Below are 20,543 nucleotides of genomic sequence, written 5' to 3'. Positions count from 1 at the left end.
TGCGATAGCCTCAAAAGATACTTTGTTCTTTCGAGATAGAATCCGTAAATTTTTGATAATAAAGCTTCAAATTTAAAAAAAAAACCTTTAAAGCTGATTTACAGGTCCAATACTTATAGTAAATCGGTAAATACGCCGGTATATTACTTTTTTCAAAAATAGTGATTATCTCGATAAGAAATAGCAAAGTTTAAAATTGATCAGTTATCGTTGACATGTTGTGAGGACGTGATTACGTCTCGAAATGTATTTAACGGAAACGGGAAGCGATCCAGAACGCATTGGTAGGCCAGTTAAAGCTGGATTAGGCTTTGAAGGTACGGAATTAGAGAAAGCAGGGGATTAAAGGGGCCACGGCCTCTCTCTTCTACTCTGTCTGCTTTGAGATAGGAATCTAGAGATTAAACCTTGCAACGGATTAACGCTGAGAGCATTAGCCATAGAAAAATTTAACCCGAATATAATTCGTCGATTCGTAACATCCGTTTTTTTTTTAGATCGGGCGAGTATTTTTACGAAAATAAACGTATTACGTATCGGATCAAGTATCAGCGGCGGATATAACAATGCCTCAAAAGATCAAGGTCGTATCAAATCCCTTATGATTCTTTCCTCTGTTATAAGAACTAAGAACTACACACAAGTCGCCTTGACTACGCTAAGCCGAGATTACGGATCAGACGGTCCGCTAATCCTTCGATATTTTAGGGTCGCACGGTATTTTCGGTCGGTCTGGTTACAACTAAAAACCTGTTAAACTCACTACGCTTAATCTCCGCTCTACAGGATAGAACAACAATATTTAACAGGTCAATTGAAAAGTATCCGGCCTACCATAGTAAAAAAACATTTTTTGGCAAAATTACTTTTTTTTATTCAACATAATTCCCTTCAAGGGTGATACACTGATTATAACGACCCTCCAACTTTTTGATATTATTTTTGCAGTACGATTTGTCCTTCAAAATAGGCCTCAGTTTCGTCGATTACCTCTTCATTCGACGAAAATTTCTTTCCAGTGAGCATTTTTTTGAGATCTGAGAACAGGAAGTAGTTGCTGGGGGGCAGATCTGGAGAATACGGTGGATGAGGAAGCAATTCGAAGATCAATTCATGGATTTTTGGCCAAATACAAACGCCATAACCTTGCCAGCCGACTTTGCGTTTTCCCACGCTTTGGAGCCGGTTCGTTGTATGCAGTCCACTCGGATGACTGTCGATTAGACTTCGGAGTGAAATGATGGAGCCATGTTTCATCCATTGTCACATGTCGATGAAAAAACTCGGGTTTATTACGCTTGATCATCTTCAAACACTGCTCCGAATCATCAACTCGTTTTTGTTTTTGGTCAAAATTGATTTCGCGCGGCACCCACTTTGCACAGAGCTTTCTCATACCAAAATCTTCGTGAATGATATGATGTACATGTTTAGTTGATATCTTTACAGTGTCTGCTTTTCATTCAGTTTCAATTTACGGCCATTCAAAATGATTTTGTGGATTTTTTTAATGTTTTCGTCGGTAACAACTTCTTTTGGGCGTTCACCGTCTTCGGTGCTTATTTCACCATGTCTAAACTTAGCATACCAATACTTGATGTTTGATTTTCCTGGGGCAGCGCCCGGAAATTCGGCATCAAGCCTAGTTTTTGCTTCAACTGTATTTTCCCTTCAAAAGGCAATATTTTATCTATATGTTATGGGAACCAAACCACAAAGGCACAATATTCACGGCGTGTTATAAAAAATATTCAAGGCTAAAAAAGAAAATAAACAATGAGAGTGCAAATGAACGAGAAAAGTTATTAATGAAACAGACGAAAACAAATCTATGCAGCTAGTGGGTGCAAGCTAAACTAAGAGTTTGTAGCGACCACTAGGACCCTTTAGGCCACCACGCATTCACCTACAGCAAGTTCAAATGTTGGCAACGCCGGTGCATTAGTACCTTGCGGTTCCCGGCTATAAAAGACCACCACGACGACATCTCGCTCACTTTTCTTTTCTTTACCCCCTTCTAACAGTACCACTTCCACAGCGCTACCGTACTTCCTCTACCTAACCTAATATCCGCAAGATTAAACGCAATGGAAATCAGAGTAAAATGAAGCAGCCTGTACCAAGTTATATACGATGAAGTGAATGAATTGAATAGCTTCACAAAAAGACTGCAAACATGCTACAACATTTCAATGAAGTCATTTAATTTGCATTGTTTTGTCGTGTTGGGGGTATACAAGTTTTTATTGACGTATTGACTACACCACTTATACACTTCATAAGACATAATTGGCACTCAAAATAAACGATTTTGGTGCCTTGGCTCTTAATGTTTGAGGTTAATTTACATAGACTTGACGTCACGCCATGAAAATCTTTACTTTTACCATATATTTTTAGTAAATAGCAAGTAAAAAAATATGGAACAATATTTAAAAAATTAGTTAACAAACACAACCGTCCACAATAAACTGGGTACAGTGAGAACTAAAATACGCTATGAAAAACAAAACAAAACAAATGCTACTTCTTATATTTATTGGATTCTTAATTACCGAAAACATTTGAAAAGGAAACAAAAGAAAACAGATTATTCGCAATTTAAATATCTCTAAATACTAAATATTCCGTTACTTTTACCAAAGTCAAGATATTTTAAATAAACATTATAAAATATAAAAATCCCCAGAGAGCTTTTAAATATTTGTTGTGATTTTAAGAAAATCATTAATAGGAAAATGATGTCTTTACTAACTATTTACAGATGATATTATTGTTTGTATATGAAACATATGAACGGAAATTACCTTGAATACATAACCCGTCCAATTAAACAGCTAATACACGTCATGGATGAGGTCCAATATATTGCCAATTACAGTTTATAAAAAATGTATATAAAATTCGTCTTAAACTTTGAACTGATTTTCTTTCTCATTTTATCTTAGTTAAAAAGAGATAGAAAACTGCTGATGCGTCGGAACATGTAATCAGTCTAAAATTCGATTTGGATTGTTAGTGATGGGCCATGTTGCCAAATATCTTCAAAATTCTTCAAAACATTAATGATAATAATTAGAGCAACATTGCGACCTGCTGATGTCATAAATATTGATGACGTTTATTGGCTTTTTACTAGATTATATAGGGATTTTCAATAAGGACGGGTCGAAAAGATTCTTTTGTTTGAAAAGGGCAATTTAGGGAATGCAAAGTCGGTCAAATATCCTCAACGGCTTGTCACAATGCTGCAAGGCCAAAGTGATCCAATTTTCAATGATTCTGCCCCATATATCTGGTAAATTGGAGTTATGACCTGGGTTATGTGGGCTTTAAAGCAACTTTATGGTATATAAATTTGAAAAAAAAACGTTTTTTTTAAATATTTTTCTTCCTTAACCATTCAAGAATATACCCTTATTATGAAAATTTAAATTATTCCCGGAGATATATTTATTTTAATTATCTATTTTTATCGAAACTACTTCCTTCAAGACTTTTGACATGCTATCTCCTGTTCTACTAAGCCGATTTATTTCAAATTTGGTGTGAGACTTTTCTACACATTCTTCTATAGTATCAAGTAAAACCATGTATGTAACGAAATGTGGCTTTTTAGTATTCTTAAAAAAATCGTAAATATCAAAAAAAGGTACTCAGTCGCAATTGGAAAAATTGCAATCATATCAACATTTTATCACCAACGTTATAACTTTTTGTTTTTTTCCTTTTATATATTCTTTAAACATTAATAAATACCTGGTAAAAAAGGATAGTAAAAATATTGTTTGCTTTTTTCCGTTTCACTTAAAAAAAACCTAAAATTCATGCCTCTAGTTTGGAATACTTCTCTAAGAGCAAAGGTCGATTGCAACTTGTTAGTGTAGACCTGTGACTAACAAGACAGAAAACTCAACAAAAAAAAAAGTTACCACATCATGTTGATCAACTTTTAACGATAAACTTGTTGCTCAACTGTCTAACTTGTCATGCTTATTTGATAAACAAAACTTTATGCCACTACAGGCTGTTAATATTGACCCATTTAAATTGAAAAACCCTTTGGTTTGACCCTGATAGAATCCTCACATCATCTTGACCAAGTTTTATCGTTTAAAATTGTTGCTTAACCGTGTAACTTGCCATTGTTTATATTATATGAATGACTGAATAATAAGCAAAAGTTTATGCCGTCTTAGGCTGTCAATATCGATCAATCTCAATTGAACAACCCTTTGGTTTGACCCTGATAGCATCCTCACATCATCTTGATTAAGTTTTATCATTTAAAATTGTTGCTAAACCGTGTAACTTGCCATTGTTTATTTTATATCAATGACTGAATAATAAACAAAACTTTATGCCGCCACAGGCTGCCAATATCGACCCATCTCAATTGAAAAACCCTTTGGTTTGACCCTGATAGCATCCTCACATCATCTTGATTAAGTTTTATCATTTAAAATTGTTGCTTAACCGTGTAATTTGCCATTGTTTATTTTAAATCAATGACTGAATAGTAAACAAAATATTATGCCGCCACAGGCTGCCAATATCGACCCATCTCCATTGAAAAACCCCTTAGTTTGACCATGATAGCATCCGAACAAATAAATTGTTAGTAATAAAAGCGATTGTATAGATAAAAAGGCAATTATTCCAATTTCTTTTTATCTAATGTTATTTTTCCCATTTTCTGAGAATCACATTCGTCATCATAAGGAATTAAATGTTATTTAAGAAACTCTTCGTGCGTGTAGTAGGCCCGTACGCGTAACATATGTCCACTATAGACTTACTTACCTGTTGATTCTTCCTTAATTGACTGTGGTGAGACGGTATTTTCTAAAGGGGTGGAAGAGAGGACCGGTTGGGGGGTGGAGGGTCGTTCAGCTGAATCTCGGCTAGTGCGTCCAGTTAATAAAGACGGGGGAGTCTTATTGTTTCTGGTGAGGGCTAGGGCTTGACTCTGGAACGTTAAAAAAATGTCCGTTAATCGTGTGACTGAACCGAATGGCAAATCGTACGATTTTCTGACGTTCATATTAAGCAGTTTGACCCCACTTAACCCAGATTGTAGACACGGTAATGCGCGGCACCGTTCTAAGATTTGTTCAAACGAGATGCCGGCGACGAGCAGACAGAAACGCGAGGTTTAGGGTAACCCTTTCTTCAAATTCCCCCCTTTTTATTCGATACGAACGTAAAGCGACCTGCCAGATATAAGAAGATCTGCATGACTCATAATTCCTTTAATCCCCATATAACAAGCATTCGTGTGCTCGATTTTTAAGCCCCGAGTATTCTTAGGCTTTGAAATTATTAACTAAGCTGATCAAGAGCAACTCTGTCGTACTTGCGTTTATAAAAATAATCTTTCCTACAGTCGTTTTGTCCGTATACTTCTCGAGATTAGGTTTTCTGTATAATGTAAAAGCAAACAACGTTTATTATACCTTTTGTTTGGCAGGTTAATTAAGTAACTTTAATAAAGCTTTTTCCAGGGATAAAATAAATGCCAACACCGGCACAATTACAATACCGGAGATAATATTTTTACAAATATACGGTTTGCCTTATCTTCTCATCGAGTTTAACACATACAAAACACGTAGAATCTTTTCGTTTTTGGGCAACATTTCTCTATTGCGTCATTTAAACGATTCTATTAACCTTACGCGAAAATATAATAAGAATCACAAACGCTAACTCAGATTAACCACCAGAATAATAAACAAAACAGTATGCCACCACAGGCTACCAATATCGAGCTATCTCAATTAAAGCATCCTCACATAATCTTGTTCAAGTTTTATCATTTAAAATTGTTACTTAACCGTGTAATATGCCATTGTTTATTTTATATCAATGACTGAATAATAAGCAAAACTTTATGCCGCCACAGGCTGTCAATATAGACCCATCTCAATTGAAAAACCCTTTGGTTTAACTCTGATAGCATCTTCACATAATCTTGATTAAGTTTTATCATTTAAAATTGTTGCTTAACCGTGTCATTGGCCATTGTTTATTTTATTTCAATGACTGAATAATAAAGAAAACTTTATGCCGCCACAGGATGCCAATACCGACCCATCTCAATTGAAAAACTCTTTGGTTTGACCCTCACCATTAGGTTGATTAAGTTCTATCGTTTAAAATTGTTCAAATATCACATGTTACACCAAAAAATTTAAAAAAAGGAAACGAGAATAAACCTGAACCAAAAAAATCGTCGGTATTCAATCTAATTGAAATTGAAAACATTAATTGCCTTAAAATATTTGAAAACAAGGTATTGCATAATGCAGAAAAAGTATCCCGAAGAAAAAGTCTTGATACTGAATCTTTCATCAAGACCTACGAATCTATACGGTCAAAGAAGAAATAAAATTATTCGTTGGGAAACTTGAAGGTTTCTTCTGGAAGGTGTAGGGTTCACCTCGAGGTAAGCATAGAGTATCTTCAGCTACTAAATCTACAATATATCGTACTCAATTTAATAACCAAATAAATGCTAAAATAATAGCCCAGAAAACCTTTAAGATACTAAGAACAATAATAAAACTTGATTATCTATTTATTATCAACATCCGATGTACCTCATTAAAATTTATGATGTCGGCACGTCGCAATGTTGCCACATCAAATATAAGTTTTGGTTTAATCTAGTTCTAATTATAATCACTGATGTTTTGAAGAATTTTGGAGACATTTGGCAACATGGCCCGCCAGTGTCAACTCAAATCGAACATGTCTGACCCATTAGAATGAGATGGAAAAATTCGCTCCGAGTTTAAAACGAATTTTATATTTTAACAAAGTACAATTGGTAATATATTCGACGTCATCTGTGACATGATTGCCTGTTGAATTGGACGGACTATGTATACGCTGTGTGGGATAGAAAGGTAAATATTTCAGAACAAGGTATTGTGTGATGCTGTGAAAGCACCTGAATATCTGCATGGAGACCTAGGAATCCCCACAGTCAAAGAATAAATGAAAATATCGACAGGAAAACACAACACCGGAAAAGACCTTCATGGAAAGCCAGTCGTTAAATATATAATACATTAATTGTAGACTGAAGAGAAAGGAACAAAGCATATTAATTTGCTTGGTTTTAATACACTCAACACCTTATGGTCATGGATATTCAGTCTCCCTCCGATGTAGATACTTCTCCTGGACAGCACACGACTTTCTACTCTTGTTACCTGACATCTTTCCCATTATTACATCATATAAACATCCGGAAATATTTGATTCATCAACTCGGTTCTCGTGCAATAAGTCTTGCAATTTCATTGTCTTCGAACTTTTTGGTCCTATACACCACTGTCATTGTCACTGACATCAAAATCACCACTTTTAAATCATTGAAACCAAAACTGACAATTCAAATCTTGAAGTCAAAAGAATCAAATTCAAATAACAAAAGTAATGAATGTCAAAAGTGTCAATAATATTAAGTGCAAAACTGTTATTTTATGTAGAGAAACGTCAAAACCATCGAATTTATTGAAAATTCGCTTTGTCACTAATATATATATATATATATATATATGTATATCTGATTAAAATACACGCAAGCGAGTAATATTAAGTTGGATTAAAAAAAAAAGATAATTGAGATAAACACTTTTTAGAGTGCAGGTATTCTTCGTTGTTCAGTTCCACGTCATTATAAATACGTCCAACATAACAGCAATAATATTAAATGTGATGGGTCGGCAAAATAAAATAAATAATATATCAGGATTATCCGTAGTTCGTATTCTGCTTCCTGTGAGTGTGGGATTACGACCATTTCCGCAAGCCCGATATCACACATTATTACATGGGCACATATATATATATACAGTTAAATTTCGGCTATATTAACCAGATTTTATAATAAATAACATTCCTATAGCTTCGCGATTTTTACATTTCCACAGAGCGAAACATCCATTTTTGAAGTGAATATATATATTAAAATTTAACATCGAAATCCGTACAGAGATAAAAAGTAAACGGTAATCCATTATCACTGACCAAATATTAATAATAATTTTATATTTTAAAATGGATTTTTAATTACGTAAATAATTTTATATTCCATATATATTTTAAATATATTTTATTAATTCACTATCAAAATCTATACTAAATATTATAATATCATAATGAAAAATCAGCGATTACACAAAATCAAAATTATTAAGAGTTCATTGAAATGCAATATTTGTTTTAACAATTATTAAATGAGGAGGGATGTTCAGTAATTTTAATATTTCAAATGCTGATTTTTGTCTCTAATGCAATGGTATTATAAATGTCGGACGTAGCCAGCCCGAATATGTTATATAATCGTGATAGCGATTTTAATCTATTTGCGCATCTCGTACGGTTAAGCTTTGAAAAGTTGTTCTTAGGATTTTCTCTCCGTACACTAATCCCTAACAGCTACTGTTGTTGCCACCATTTTTGCTTATCTATAATCATATTTTAACTAAGATTAATATTTATTACGTACAAATACTGGCTAGCAAATGTGTTATTCTGATTTCTGTAGATCTGGGATTCGGGTTCCGAGTGCTCGTTGCTTCTTTTTTTTCACTTTAATTATACAATGATCCGTTTTCATTTATCGTGTTTATCTATTTTTATCCACATTTATTAACGAATTCGAAAACACGACCTTTGCATCGGTGCATATTTTAACCAGAATTACAAAATTTACCCGACAAATTGAAATATGGCAATAATTGTATTGTTTAAAACGTAAATGCATATATGTAAAAAAAACTTCGTTACCATCATACCGGCTAATTTTTCATATTTTACAAATAATTTATTTATCCTCTAGCTTTATACAACGTATACGGTAATCACAAATTTACATCATTTTAATCCAACGTATAATAATTCCTCATTTACATTTAACCAATTTCTACAGCAAAAAGTTAACAACACCACATACGACTGCAGTTTTAGTATTATTTTTGTTATTTAGGCTGTCTGTTTATTAATTTGACTGATCGAAGGGGTTATCCAAAAAGTCCGGTTAGTATGAAATCTCATTTACATTTTTTCCGTATTTTAAATCGGTAGTATATAAAGGGAAATATTTATTAATCAGTTCGAAATTATTTCAACTACAATCTAATTAATTTTAAGTAAACATCTGTTTGTTTTCTGGCATTAGTTTGACAGAAATTATATTTCTACAATAGGTTGGTTTAAAATCTCATTTACATTTTTTTTCGGTACTTTTAATCGGTAGTATACAAAGAGAAATATTTGTTAATCAGTACTAAATTATTTAAACTACAAACTAATTAATTTTAAGTAAACGTCTGTTTATTTTCCGTCTTTAGCTTGACAGAAATTATATTTCTATTATGGGTTGGTTTAAAATCTCATTTACATTTTTTTCGGTACTTTGAATGGGTAGTATACAAAGAGTAATATTTATTAATCAGTACTAAATTATTTCAACTACAATCTAATTAATTTTAAGTAAACGTCTATTTGTTTTACGTCATTAGTTTGACAGAAATTATATTTTTACTCTGGGTTGGTTACAATCTCATTTATATTTTTTTTTCGGTACTTTTGATCGGTAGTATACAAAGAGAAATATTTATTAATCAATACTAAAGTATTTCAACTACAATCTAATTATTTTTAAGTAAGCATCTGTTGGTTTTCTGGCATTATTTTAACATAAATTATATTTTTACTATGGGTTGGTTTACAATCTCAATTTCATTTTTTTTTGGTACTTTTAATGGGTAGTATACAAAGAAAAATATTTATTAATCAGTACTAAATCATTTCAGCTACAATCTAATTAATTTCAAATAAACATCTGTTTGTCTTCTGACCCTAGTTTGACAGAAACTACATTTTAACTGATCTGTAGAGTTGGGTTGATACTTTATTTACACTTTTTTGAGAGAAATATGTATTAATAATTGTAACATTGTTTCAGCTACACTCAAATAAAATTCTGATCTTAGTCTGGCAGAAATTATATTTTCAGGGAATGTTTTGAAATCTCATCTACAGTTTTTTGGTTCTTTTAAACGAGTAGATATTAAAAGACAGAAACAGCCATACATATTAATTCGTGCAAAATTATTTCAAATACATTCTAATTAAAGTTAAGGAAACACTTCATTTTTGCTGTTTGTTATGACATTGGTTTGACAGAAATTACGAAGTGTAATATAAATCTAATGGATCTCTACTTTAAAAGACCTTAACAAAATTTTAAATATTGGTGATATATCCGAGGTTAGTATTAAATGTCATTTATGTATTTTTAAGTTGTGATATACTTGTAATCGGAAGTGTACAGATAGATAGAAAGAGAAAGACACACCAGTGAGTAAAAAATTTCAAAAATCAGTGGTATTTAAACTACATCCAGATTAAATTTAAAATAAAACATTTCCTTATTCTATTTGTCATTGGGTATTAGTGTGACAGAACCGAAATCTGTTCAATAAGCTGTTAATGAAATATATTTAATCGATAATTAGTTTCACTGTATCAATTCGTATGCCGATTAACAAATAATCCCGATTTTTTTCGGTTCTTATGTTGTTGGTTTAAATGTTTCAAATCGGTATCACAAATAAATAACAAAATCTATAAGTATATTTATCCAAACATAAGATTAATCGAGAATGCCGCAGTCAGTACCGATAATAACTATTTTGATAAGGAAAACATATATCGGGCCTATTACAAAAATCTCAACAATTTTAACACATTTGCCCGAATTTCTTTGCTACTTTGATTTGGTTAGGTTTCTTTTTCGGGCTAGCTTCATACGTCATTGTTATACAATTCGGTAATGCTTACATATATAAAATCAAAACTACACGACCAAACAATTTTTTTCTTGGAAATATATATATATATATATATATATATATATATATATATATATATATATATATATATATATATATATATAACAAGGTTTTAAACATTGTTTTTGTTTTTCTACTAAATATTAAAGATCGATTGCAATTACCTTCGAAACATATTAATATTTTCCTATATATTTTTTTATTTGTAAATGCATTAACCTATTTGAACTTACGCACCAATTATGAATGCGATGTTATTGGTAATTTTTAAATTTTAAATTGCTTGGAAGCAATTAGTTATTATTTAAAACAGTTTAATGGAAAATTAAGTATTAATAATTAGTTTCTTTAATAATCTATTTATATAATTGCGTCAATGCCATGTAGTAAAATACGTCTTGATATTATATTTAAAAAAATAGGTGTCTTGTAAATCATTAGGTTAATATTCGATGTTTTTGGTTTGGTTTAGTACCGTCGGCTGTGAATTATTGGTTATATTGGTTAAATTATTTGTTTTCTTTCTCTCTCTGTGTATTATGTATGAATAATTAATGAGGGATTAGATATATAATTGAGATGAAAGAAGTTGTCGCAGAATTATGTCTATGTTTTTACTGTTTCTATGGTATAAATGGTGATTTGGCTATTTTAAATGGTTGTTATGATGGAGTAAGTGGGAACAGGTTGCCGATTGGGCGTGAATTGGTTGACTTAAGAGAGATATATGGCTTCGAGTAAATATATAATTGAGATTAAAAAAGCTGTAGAATTTTGTCTATGTTTGTCAATGTTCTTAGTCTTTCTATGATGTAAATGGTTGCTATGATGGATTGAGTGGAAACAGATTGCCAATTGGACGTGAATTGGTTTACTTGAGACGAGATATATAGCTTCGAGTAAATATAGAATTGAGCAGTTGTAGAATTATGTCTATGTATCTCAATGTTTTTAATTTATCTATGGTGTAAAGGGCTGCTATGATAGAGTGAGTGGAAACAGTTCAGTTGAGACAAAATATATAGATTTGAGTAAAAATATTATTCAGATTAAGAAGCTGTCTATGTTTGTCAATGTCTTCAGTGTTTCCATTGTGTAAATGGTTATTTGACTATTTTAAATGGTTGTTATGATAGAGTGAGCGGAAACAGGTTGCCGATTGGACGCGAATTAGTTTACCTGAGACGAGATCTCGGAAATAGGGGCTCCCTTAATGCTGGCAGCGACCCAGGCTTCGGCGAAGGTCTCCATCGCACTCTGAAAGTCCATCGCCATGATAGGGATCCGTGATCGACGCGATACACGAAGCTCTAAGCTAAGGCCATGACGCCGACAACGTGACTTGACGTTCAGCGGGCCAGCGCGCGAGTCCACACGACCACTGCCGATACGATACTGGCGCTCGAAGCTGGAGCGCGCAGAAGGAAGCGACGGCGGCAGAGGCAGCGGCAGCGTCGACGGCGGCGGCGGCGGTGGTGGTGGTAGCACCGAGCGTTGGAATTCACGCCACCACCCCCCCGCCCCCCTCCGAGACGTTCTGTTCTTTTTAAAGGGATCACTCCGCGCTTTTTCTTAATGAATATGGCGGTCTCCTCAATGCCCGCCCGCTGCTGTGTCATACGAGCCAGGATCAATCGGGCAAATCTCGCCACCAGAAAGCCCGGCCACCCCCTCCCTCCCCGCCCCTGGCCACGGCTCGTCCCGGTCGCGGGCTAAGCGGCTCTCGATCGGTTCGCGAAAATAAATTCTTCGAGAAAGTTTGAAAAGGTAATCCGACGCCTGCGCCCGCTCGGCTTTACGGCGTCCAGACGCCAAACGAGTAGATGTGTAGGCGGAGTTTTCTCAACGGATAGAGGCGGTTCGTCGACAAGGTATGTCCCACAAGCAACAAAGGGTTCAGGCAAATTATTCATCCCTCCAGATTTAGCCGCGAATTTGGAGCATCCTAAATGCTCTCGCGCGGCTCATATGGTTCTTCCTATTTGTCCGCGATTTCCGACATGTTCGTTTCCCATATCCTTTCTTACTTTGCTTCATTTCCGAAAGGATAGATATACTTTATTTTTGTATGTACAACGATGTACTTTATACAATGTGTATATTTCATTACAGATTTTAATTATACCTGGTTATATTTTTTATTACACACATTATATAAACGTAGGGATATGAATTCTGATCATTCTCCCATCCTTCTAAGCGTATAAAGGTAATTCTTCCAAAGATGTAATGTATATGTTTCCTGATTGTATAGTTTTTAATTACAATCCACATTACATAAACGTAGGTATATGATTCCTGATCATTCTGCCACTCTTCTTACCTTAAAATAAAGTAATAGTATTGTAAAATATTGCCCCTAAGTATGAACTTTATACAATGTGAATATTTCGCTATCGATTGTAATTACACCTCATTATAATTATTTTATTACAATACACACATTATATAAACGTAGGGATATGAATTCTGATCATTCTCCCATCCTTCTAACTGTATAAAGGTAATTCTTCCAATGATGTAATGTATTTGTTTCTTGATTGTATAGTTTTTAATTACAATCCACATTACATAAACGTAGGTATATGATTCCTGATCATTCTGCCACTCTTCTTACCTTAAAATAAAGTAATAGTATTGTAAAATATTGCCCCTAAGTATGAACTTTATACAATGTGCATATTTCGCTATAGATTCTAATTACACCTGATTATAATTATTTTATTACAATACACACATTACATAAACGTTGGGATATGAATTCTGATCATTCTCCCATCCTTCTAACCGTATAAAGGTAATTCTTCCAAAGATGTAATGTATATGTTTCCTGATTGTATAGTTTTTAATTACAATCCACATTACATAAACGTAGGTATATGATTCCTGATCATTCTGCCACTCTTCTTACCTTAAAATAAAGTAATAGTATTGTAAAATATTGCCCCTAAGTATGAACTTTATACAATGTGCATATTTCGCTATAGATTCTAATTACACCTGATTATAATTATTTTATTACAATACACACATTACATAAACGTAGGGATATGAATTCTGATCATTTTCCCGTCCTTCTAACCGTATAAAGGTAATTCCCCAATGATGTAATGTATATGTTTCCTGATTATTCTGCCACTCTTCTTACCTTAAAAAAATTCCTCATTGATATACTGCACGCAATGTATATATTTCGTCATACATTTTTAATACACCTGATTATATTTTTTTAATTACAACACACACATTACACAAATATAGGAAAATGTATTCTGAACATTCTCACATTCTTCTTAACCTTACTGACTAATAGTATTGTAAACAAAGAAGTACCGCTAGATCGACCAAAAGGCAAAATAATTAGAACATTTTTAAACTATTATTTGAATCAACTCTTAAATTATTGTCACTTAAAAAAAATGAAATCGGCAAGTCTATGAAACCGAGAAATGTTTTAACAACATTTAACAAAAGCAATAATTATCCTACAAAAATTACCTCTTCGTTCGATGAAAATAATTGTCACTGATAACTAAATCTGGCGAATATGGCACTTTCGATGATGTAAAAATGTGTGTTTTTATTAATATTTGTAAATACAACGAAAGAAGTAAGAGAAGGAAATATTTATAGGAGGAATGAGAGACTAATATAACTTAGTTAATGAAACTAATATAAGAAACAAAGTTGATTACGAGACTGAAGTTTCATTATGAAGCCCAACATTTTATTTGCTTTGCTGGAAAGCTCATTTAAAAAATAATGTGTTGAATGAAGAACTGGATTTTAAATTTGGAAGATTTGGAAATTCTGCCCTATCAACATACAACAAAATACTACAGTATAAACAAATCCATAAGGCATCCCGGTTGGGATTATTCCACGAAGAGTAATCTGTATATAATTCAACAGCTTCATAACAAAATATTGAGAAGTGTCCTGTGGGAATTCAGAAATAGCGATCTTCTTTGGTAAACTAACCGTAAACAAATATATTTAAATTTCCAGTTGTTGATTTATATTTAATGAAACTTTCTTCTACATCTCTGCTGGCTAAATTCATTTCAATTTCCATTTGTTCTTCAGTGATGGCAAAGAGTGAAATAAAGTCTTTTCAATATGAAGAAGTGAATTATGTAGGCATATACGTTGATTTACCAGTTGAAACATTTAACTTCTTAGATTTCATTGCAATCTGTTCTGAGTAGTAATAAGTATGGACCCCCAGAATCTATCTGGGTCTTGAGAATCAAAATCACCAATTTTATAATACACCAACCACTTTAGAGATGTTTGCTCCCTTAGATCATGAGTTCTATTAAAACAAGATAAGTTTCTGCAGCGATTTTTTTTAATGTATTGAAATGGTCGTTTATTAACAACTGTTTAGTAAGTAATACCAAAACGCTACGAACTAATTCCAGCAGTTAATATTTTATGACATTACAATCAAAATAATGTTTAGTAACTGGTAACAACCAACAGCTTGGAAAATCTTGAACATCATGCCTGTTTACAATAAGCAGTGGTAAACAGGATTTAAAATATAATGATAATTCAAATCTATTTAACTAACTCAGAACAATGAACGAGGCTTTGTCTCACCGAAAGAACCGATTTATATAAAGATATTATTTTAATTTTCCAAATCCAAGTTTGGTAAAATATTTCTAAGCAAATATTTGAAAATATTTTATTCAAAAATTGCGTCTTCAACGGTAAACATAATTGCGATAAGGAATCGATTAGCACAATAACCACTTCAGATTTCGTATTAATTGATGATTATTCGGCTTTTGAAGTTTACCCTTTATCGGTAGATTAATTTTTTTTGATAAATAAACATTTTTAAATACCAACTGTACCGATCTTTTTCAATAATGTATCGTTTTTATACGTGCCGACTTATAAAGTGATTATGGAATTAAATATGTAAATGATATATTACGAGATTGTTCACTCGAGTTAGTCGTCTTGATAAGAGAAACACGATTTTATGGTTTTAAATAAATTTTATTACTCAATGTAATCTCTGAGAACTTAAATATGCTTACTCCTATGATCTATTTTATGTATTCTTTCCTTGAAATTTGAATATATGTCTAATTTGTTTCCATCGTTACTTCATTTGATGAAAATTGTTGTCACCGGTAGCTAAATCTGGCGAATAGGACGGATTTCGTAAAATTCGAGAAACCTGGCAAGCTGGTTTCAAGTTTCCGTTCAAATGAACTGATTGCAACTGATTATCAAAAGTACTTGATGAGTTTACTGGGATTTTCTTTCAATCACTATTATAATTTCGTAACAATTTTGAATAAACATATTATTCACAGTTCAACAAAATTACACATGTGAACGGTAAAGTCTCATTATAGAGTATTAATTATAATACCAATTACATTATTATTTATTAATAAAATAACGAAATGTTCCATAGAATGAATATTGGAAGAAAATATAATATTAATCAAACTCAGTAAATTATGTTGAGGAGCACTTAAATAATTATAAAACCATTGTTGATAAATGGTTCAATTCCGATTATCTAAGAGCACTTATTGTCCTTACTTAGTACGTACAGAAATAGCACTGTATTTATGTATTAACACTTTGTTGCATTGCTTCGTTAATACGAGAATGTAATTACATTATTTATTAATAAAATAACGAAATGTTCCATAGAATGTATATTGGAAGAAAATATAATATTAATCAAACTCAGTAAATTATGTCGAGGAGTACTTTGAATAATTGTAAAACCATTGTTGATAAATTGTTCAATTCCGATTATCTAAGAGCACTTATTGTCCTTACTTAGTACGTACAGAAATAGCACTGTATTTATGTATTAACACTTTGTTGCATTGCTTCGTTAATACGAGAATGTAATTACATTATTTATTAATAAAATAACGAAATGTTCCATAGAATGTATATTGGAAGAAAATATAATATTAATCAAACTCAGTAAATTATGTCGAGGAGTACTTTGAATAATTGTAAAACCATTGTTGATAAATTGTTCAATTCCGATTATCTAAGAGCACTTATTGTCCTTAGTTAGTACCTACAGAAATAGTACTGTAGTTATATATTAACACTTTGTTGCATTACTTCGTTAATACGAGAATATAATTACATTATTTATTGATAAAATAACGAAATGTTCCATAGAATGAATATTGGAAGAAAATATAATATTAATCAAACTCAGTAAATTATGTTGAGGAGCACTTAAATAATTATAAAACCATTGTTGATAAATGCTTCAATTCCGATTATCTAAGAGCACTTATTGTCCTTACTTAGTACGTACAGAAATAGCACGGTATTTATGTATTAACACTTTGTTGCATTGCTTCGTTAATACGAGAATGTAATTACATTATTTATTAATAAAATAACGAAATGTTCCATAGAATGTATATTGGAAGAAAATATAATATTAATCAAACTCAGTAAATTATGTCGAGGAGTACTTTGAATAATTGTAAAACCATTGTTGATAAATTGTTCAATTCCGATTATCTAAGAGCACTTATTGTCCTTACTTAGTACGTACAGAAATAGCACTGTATTTATGTATTAACACTTTGTTGCATTGCTTCGTTAATACGAGAATGTAATTACATTATTTATTAATAAAATAACGAAATGTTCCATAGAATGTATATTGGAAGAAAATATAATATTAATCAAACTCAGTAAATTATGTCGAGGAGTACTTTGAATAATTGTAAAACCATTGTTGATAAATTGTTCAATTCCGATTATCTAAGAGCACTTATTGTCCTTAGTTAGTACCTACAGAAATAGTACTGTAGTTATATATTAACACTTTGTTGCATTACTTCGTTAATACGAGAATATAATTACATTATGTATTAATAAAATAACGAAATGTTCCTTAGAATGAATATTGGAAGAAAATATAATATTAATCAAACTCAGTAAATTATGTCGAGGAGTACTTTGAATAATTGTAAAACCATTGTTGATAAATTGTTCAATTCCGATTATCTAACAGCACTTATTGTCCTTACTTAGTACTTACAGAAATAGTACTGTATTTATGTATTAACACTTTGTTGCATTGCTTCAATAATGCGGGAATGTAATTACATTATTTATTAATAAAATAACGAAATGTTCCACAGAATGTATATATGGAAAGAAAACATAATATTAATCAAACTCGGGATTTCGATGTTATCTGTATTTTTTTATATATACGCGAGTGTGAGACGTACAATAGAATGAGAATAGAATTTTCATTTGAAATAAAACTAAATTTTCCAATGACATACATATGGGGTACGTTTCTCTGTAGTATTACTTTCATATTTAAAATGAATATATTTTCTCGAACTACTCCCCTGGGTCGGGTAGTTTTGGCCCTTGCGACGCAAGACTTCTTAAATAAACCGGAGCGAAGTTACATTATTTCAAAACTACAAATCAAATCGATCCCACAAGATCTTCTGCACCGCTTTTAAAACGAAGTATACAATTTAAATGTTTAAAATATGGCTTACAAGTATGCGAAAGTATGGTATCTCTCTCTCTCTCTATGTGGTTTGGTTCTTTAGGATGTTTTCATGGAGATTGCTACTTTAAAATATCTATAATTTATAATTCTGATAATGGAGTGCTTTAAAAGGCACACATACATACGTTTATATATATATATATATATATATATATATATATATATATATATATATATATATATATATATATATATTATATACGTTATAAAATTGATGGAAATGAAAACATTCAGTTTTAATTTACTGTAAATTGTTTTATTTTATCAGGAAGACATTTTAAGCTGATGAATCGACGATACCAACAATAATGTGGTAGGTATCGAATGTTTTTGAAAAAATATGGATAGTGGAATTTTTAGTTTCAGATTTCTAATATGGATATTTTCTCAGCAGCTAACATCCCTATACTACCATTTTCGTTAGTGGTAGTTCCATGATGGGTCGTTTAATCGAAATATATCGATTATTGTAAATATATAATTTATCGATTACAATGGATATATCTTAATTATGACATATATAATTGAATGTATGTGTCATGTACGTCAATTCTTCATCTTTATTTTGATAGCTGGATTAATATCTTTCATTATAATAGAAATGAATGAAACATATCAATTATCATATATTGCAAACACCTGGCCAGTGTCTGACGGTTTGAAGACTTATTTGAACGGCAATATCTTTATCCAAATATCTATGAAGATGTTTTCTAAGCTTAATTGTTCTCAAATTCCGCTCAGTCCATGACTAGGGCTACTTTGGTCAACTCTTCAGCTTACTTTCGATGGCTTTACAACTCAAAATGCGATGCTTTTACTCAAACTCCAATAGACTATAATCAGCAATATTCCCACAACTTCAAGATTCTAGGATTCTAAGGACTAGGAGAATTTTTCAAAAATTCGGTACTGCTAAGCATTTTCAATCCATCATACACCCTGAACCTGAATGAATTTCAGTAAATTATGTTGTGAATTGCCTTAAATAACTGCAAAATCATTCTCAATAAGTTGCTTAATTCGGATTTTATAAGAGCACTTATTCTCCTTACTTAGTACCCACAGAAATAATACTAATGTTAATTTAATTCAGAATAAATTTGATTTTATATGAACTGAATACTCACTGATACATTCTCATCGATTTTATTCTCCATTTTTTCAACATTTCAAACTACATCGGCTGAAATTTTGCAGGGTAGGGTCTTGGGACCATTCTTGTATTTGCTCTAGCCTACTCATATCCCAATAACAAAAGAAACAGTTTTTTGAACATTTGCCTACGATATAGTCATTATCTCAAATTAAAAAACCAAAAATTATTTATAGGTTTTTTTAATGGATTTTATACAATATAATTATAGGGAGGAGAAGATCTTTAAAAACAATCTCTGAAAGAGTTTTTAATTAAACGCTATTAGCGGTGGTATCAGTTTAAAGATAAAATTGGGAATAATTCAATTTGAAATCGTAAGATCTGAGGGAAAAGGGGCCGAACTAGTCAGTAAGCGAGACTGCCCGCTACGTTCGCAGACTGACTGGTATCGAAGACACAAGTCAACCCTTCATAAAATCCATTAGCTCTCGGTAATAATGTCCGAAGTATCACAAAGAGCGATTCAACCGTCTAAGAGCCCTAGCGGGACTTATGCCTATGCAACAATTAGCTGGAAAGGCTAAGTGTATTACTTACTACTTACCTAAAGGCTTTAAACTCTAAAACTCAATTTACACGTCTGCAATGCGTACACTCGGGACTCCAATAACTCATTTAGATATCCTTTACCGAACATTTAAAGAAAACGACAAAGCAAATCTAATTATCCTCATGCTTTGATTACTAAGAATATTCCGCTTTAAGATATATTAATTACTCCCTTTTTTACATACGTCTTAATGGGCCAAAACTTTCATTTTAACTGCATATATATGTTCTGAATTGTCGAAATATGTTGAGCCTGTATTCTAGTCTGGAAATCCGAAGAAAAGTCGAGTTTTCGTTTCATGTTTTCAAAGATTAACACTTTAGAAACATGCACTTAAAAATATTTATAAAAATTTAAATTAATTTCAAATAAAAATTCAAATAAATAAAAATTCAGATAATTTTTTTTACT

At 31.9% G+C, this 20,543-nt stretch overlaps 1 protein-coding gene across 1 annotated transcript in view; it reads right to left on the bottom strand.

The window, feature by feature from the left end:
• Positions 1-12,437, bottom strand: part of dve (SATB1_N and homeodomain domain-containing protein dve) — a 37,941-nt gene extending 25,504 nt beyond the window's left edge. The window contains exons 1-2 of the mRNA XM_076405838.1: positions 12,051-12,437; positions 4,804-4,969 (exon numbers count right to left, since the gene is read on the bottom strand). Of these exons, the coding sequence (XP_076261953.1) occupies positions 4,804-4,969; positions 12,051-12,146 (262 nt within the window). The 5' untranslated portion in view covers positions 12,147-12,437. The remainder of the gene's footprint in view (positions 1-4,803; positions 4,970-12,050) is intronic.
• Between the last annotated feature and the right edge of the window lie 8,106 nt (positions 12,438-20,543).

Source organism: Rhynchophorus ferrugineus, unplaced genomic scaffold (assembly GCF_030347505.1).
Source record: "Rhynchophorus ferrugineus isolate W39M unplaced genomic scaffold, kcgeb_rfMv2 rfM5, whole genome shotgun sequence".
NCBI lineage: Eukaryota > Metazoa > Arthropoda > Insecta > Coleoptera > Curculionidae > Rhynchophorus > Rhynchophorus ferrugineus.
Note: the sequence above shows the minus strand (reverse complement) of the source record. Positions and strands in the feature narration are given on the sequence as shown.